Here is a 4,412-nt window from a genome sequence, read left to right as displayed (position 1 = left end):
AACCTATCAAAATTGCAAGGTTTAACTTTGCTACTAGGACAAAAGACTTAGTTCATTATTTTGCTTTCTTATTGCACCCCATTTTGTCTTTGAATATTACAGAGAAATGGACAATAAATTATGTGTTCTGAAGTGAAACTTGCCATGTGTTCTCTAGTGTATTCCTCTTGGCTGCCACTGCTGATGTTTCATTCCAAATAGCAGCACATTACTTTTTCAGGGTTTCTATGAGATTTTTAAAAAATTGAGTTCTCACATATTTAAAATCATTAGTGAAACGCAAAGGAGAAATCATGGCATGTTTTATCCACCATTATTATTTAAATAGCATACACTTTTATTTAGAAATAAAGTATTCCTATTTTATCAGGAAAGTGGGTGACTTATATCTACTTTTGTCATTTCATTAAACAGAAGGTGCTGAGCTGTTCATCTTCCCACATAAGGAAACACAAAGGGGACTGGCTTGGATTTCAGGAAGTAAGTTTAAGGCCACACATCAGGATTTCCTGACAATTAACTCCCAGGCAAGTTACTAAGGCAAATGATAGGATTACCTTATGTAAAACTCCTTAAATTTAGGATAGAACAGGCAACCACCTTGGGTTTGATACAGGTCTTTTGAAAGATGGAAGAAGGTCCTTCTGAGCTCAGGGGGTGTATCATCTACATCTTTCTTTGAGAATGGTTTCTGAATCCTTGTGATAAAAAACGTGTGGTCTTTATGAAATGCTATTTAATGCTAACTAACTGTAGATGATCTCGGCTGTAATGGACTTTTAAAGAAATTCTATCTGTAATGCATTGGAGTAAATTTTATTGAAGTCAATTGCTGTATCCTATCAACAGCTTTAATAAGCTGGGCCTCAGATTTTCTATTTCAAAAGATAACAGAATGGTGTAGTAGATGGGTTATGTCAAATTACATAGAGAAAAATTCAAAATATAAATAATAGCAATTTTCTCCCTTTAGGTAAGAAATAAGACTTGCATTTGTGATGTCAAAAAATCACCCGAAAAATGAAAAGCAACTCAAAAGTACCCAGGAGGCCCATTTACTTACTGGTGACAACTGTGCCATTCCCAGGAATATCTTGGTCGGCTGGGTAAGAAATCTGATGTCCCTTGGTTTTTCACTCTTTGGGGAAATCTGAGCAGCACCCTGTGATCATAATCTCTGACATCTGCCCTGTATGCCGTACTGTGATTTTGAAAAAAGAAAAATTATTATATTCATAGAATATTAACTAAAGACAAAACTACAAATAAAACCTCCATTATATAGTAGTGACAATCCTCCTTCCCCAACTAGACTATCAGTTCCAAGAGGCCAGGGCATTTTGTTTATTTTGTTCATTGCTGGAAAGCTCCTAGAACAGTCTTGGAGCAGTCAGAGCTCAATGAATATTTGGTGAATAAGTGAATGAATAACAACTATGGAAATCCACAGATTTTAACAGTAAAAACATAATAAATAAGCATTAAAAATCTAAACGTCAGAAGTAAACTTTATGGCTAGAATCAATTCAAGTTTGATCATATGAACGAGTGAAACTGAAGTGGAAATAATCCCCCAATAAAAAATAATTCACAGATATTTATTACGAACTTCAAATTTTGCAAAACTTTTAAAAATAGTTAATAAGTTGCAAACTGAGGAAATAACTCTAAAAGAGCATACCCAGATTTAAATTAATAATTTTGTAACTTCACTACCCCAAAACAATGGCAGTACTGTAAAAACATCACAGGGAGTTCAATGGTGTGAGTGATGCAAGACTCAGGAATGAAAATGAGCGTGGATGTCTTCACTTCCTTTAGCCTGACAATTGTAAAGGGTCAAAGTAGAAGAAATGTACAAATAAACATTACTGTGTTCCTACTAATATATTTAGTGTGGCTATATGTTCAGATGGTATTGATGACCTTATTTTATACTTTACATTTTGATTAAATTTTATTAAAACATATTTTGCTCCCTTTGCTGTTTCCCAGCAGTAAACTCAGAGAACCCCAATCTCAGAGTTACTATTGTATTTTTAGAATAGTGGAAGAACAAAGTTCTTGCTCATGGTCTTATTCTGGCTGAAGTAATACCGAAACAACCAAGTTCATCGTGGTCTCAAACAAAAGAGGAAAACTTAGTCTTGACCAATGAGGCTACGATGGCAAATTTGCCCCAATCTTTTAAGGGGTATTAACACACCCTTCATTACAATAAATTTTTTGAATTACTGTATAGTTGTTTTATGAAAAGTGACTGGAAACAATCGACTCCCAAGTTTAAACTTTCCAAGTTTAAGTATCTTGGAAAAAGAGCATGAGACTTCGGTCTCCAGGATAAGGGTTTGCGCCACCTCTCTGATTCGTGCTGCAGTTTGAGACAGAACCCACAGAAATCTTCAAAATATTAACTCTCCGTCCAGGTCAGCATGCCCAGGAGGTCACGTCCCACTTCCCAGCTCTTGTCCCACTTCCTAACACTTGTCTGCGCGGAACAGTAGCAGTCAGAACCAGGCACCAGAGCGCCCCCTGAAGGAAGACCGGGGAGCGGGGCCTCAGACATCTCAGCCCGTACCTGGCCAGACAGTTTTCCTCCGCGGCGCATCTCAGGTTGTACATGGACATCTTCTGCACGTACGTGGACGCCTGGATGTAGTAGGGGTCGGCCACCAGGTCTGGGAGACCTAAACGTCAGCAGGCGACGGGCGCAGCAGTGAAACAACCCGGCGCCCCCCGCTCCAACTCCCTACCCCTCTAGGTCCCTTACTGCTCACCCTTCGCCCACCGGGACTGCAGAGTGGAGCGGAGGGCAGCAAGGGAACTGGGGACTCCCGGGGCTGCAAGGCAATGTGAAAAGGAAGCAGGAGGGGCCAGACGCGCGGTTTGCACTAGATTCCAGGGCTGCCACTGCAGGCGCGTTGGGGGAGGGATCGGATCTGCGAGGACCGGGGCCCGCCGCGCCCAGGCAGCCACGTCGAGAAGCCACATAGCTGGGGACCAGGTGCACGGGTGGTTCCAGCGGACTTGGGGGTACTTACCGTACTGGAAGTAGCCAGTGCCGTATCCGGGCCGGTACCTGCCCCCAGGTCTGGGCCTTTCATAAGTATCGTAGTAGTTGTAATAAGGGTTGTCGTCAGAGTACTTGTAGGGGTTGTACGGGTCGTCGCCCACCATGCCGTCCACGCGGCTGGGCAGCTGCAGGTTACTGAGCGCAGGGACATCTCCCGGCGCGGTCTGGTTCTCCGCGCTCGGGGCGCCAGCTTCGCGGGCTCCAGATGTCGAGTAGCCAGCTTGGAACCAGTGGCGGGCGGTGGGCCTGGGGCGGCCGGCGGTGACTCCAGATGAGCCGGCCGTCCGCGCCCGCGCCGCGGCGGTGCGGTTGTCGCGGATCAGCAGGATCGGAGTGCGGGGCTGCTGGGCGGAGGCGTTGGCGGCACCCGGGACGGCGGCGCCCGGGTCCCGGCGGCGCTGAGGCTGGTACTGTGAGCCCAGGCTCAGCAAGCTGAACACCTGCCCGTTGTTCTCCCATTGGATCTGCTGGCGCCAGGCTCCCGGAGCCGCCGGCGGCTCGCGCGGGGGCTGCTGTTGGCCGGCGGCGGGAGGGGCGCAGCGCACGACCGCGCAGAGCTGCAAAGGCCCGAGCAGGAGCACGGTCCAGGCGAAGCGCATCACTCCTTTTGCCAGATTGACCCAGCTCGAGGAGGACGTGGCTCAGAGAAAATAAAAACAGGGCTCAAATCACGTGAGGGAGGGAGAAATCTTCAACCAAGGAGCCGAGCGGAGCACGGGTATCTCAGTCTCCACCAAGCAATGCCAAGGGTGGGATTCAGACCTTTCCTCAGTCAAGGCGGCTGCTCTCGGACGTGGCACCCTTCCCTTTCCCCTTTCTCAGTCCTGGAAGGCAACGGGGAGCGGCGCGGCAGTCCCGGAGAGCGGGCAGTGTCTGGAGTGAAGGAAGGAGGAGTGATTTTAAACTTTCTGGCACGTTTGCAAAGTTACACAAGCCGTTCTGGCCCGGCCGCCCCTCAGCTATTTGTTCACGTAATGCGATTGGAAACGTGCAAGGCGGACAGCTCCTCGCCTCTGCCCCTCCCTTTCTCCCCTCCCTGCCCTCCTCCCCCCAGACACGTTGCACAGGGAGCGTTAAGGGGAAAGAACAAAACGGAACACACATCCTGAGACACACTGGCTTAATCTGGGGCGAACATGCAGGAATTTCAAAAAACTCAGACAGGCAAAGGCAGCCAGGCCATGGGGCGACGCCAAAATATGCACGAAGAAAAATGCTATTAGGTCACCAGCCCTTGAGAGGCGGGAAGTCGGGAGGTTGGGAGGGTGCTGGGGCGAGAGGGGGGCGGGGAGGATTGTGACTAAAGTTTATCCATAGAAGAGTTAACCAGACACATTTC

At 47.4% G+C, this 4,412-nt stretch overlaps 1 protein-coding gene across 1 annotated transcript in view; it reads right to left on the bottom strand.

Moving 5' to 3' along the window:
* The window catches only part of LOX (lysyl oxidase), a 15,724-nt gene extending 11,534 nt beyond the window's left edge, over positions 1-4,190 (bottom strand). The window contains exons 1-3 of the mRNA XM_017859727.1: positions 3,042-4,190; positions 2,579-2,687; positions 1,064-1,201 (exon numbers count right to left, since the gene is read on the bottom strand). Of these exons, the coding sequence (XP_017715216.1) occupies positions 1,064-1,201; positions 2,579-2,687; positions 3,042-3,672 (878 nt within the window). The 5' untranslated portion in view covers positions 3,673-4,190. The remainder of the gene's footprint in view (positions 1-1,063; positions 1,202-2,578; positions 2,688-3,041) is intronic.
* Positions 4,191-4,412: the final 222 nt, after the last annotated feature.

Source organism: Rhinopithecus bieti, unplaced genomic scaffold (assembly GCF_001698545.2).
Source record: "Rhinopithecus bieti isolate Rb0 unplaced genomic scaffold, ASM169854v2 scaffold_48739, whole genome shotgun sequence".
In the NCBI taxonomy this organism is placed as follows: domain Eukaryota; kingdom Metazoa; phylum Chordata; class Mammalia; order Primates; family Cercopithecidae; genus Rhinopithecus; species Rhinopithecus bieti.
Note: the sequence above shows the minus strand (reverse complement) of the source record. Positions and strands in the feature narration are given on the sequence as shown.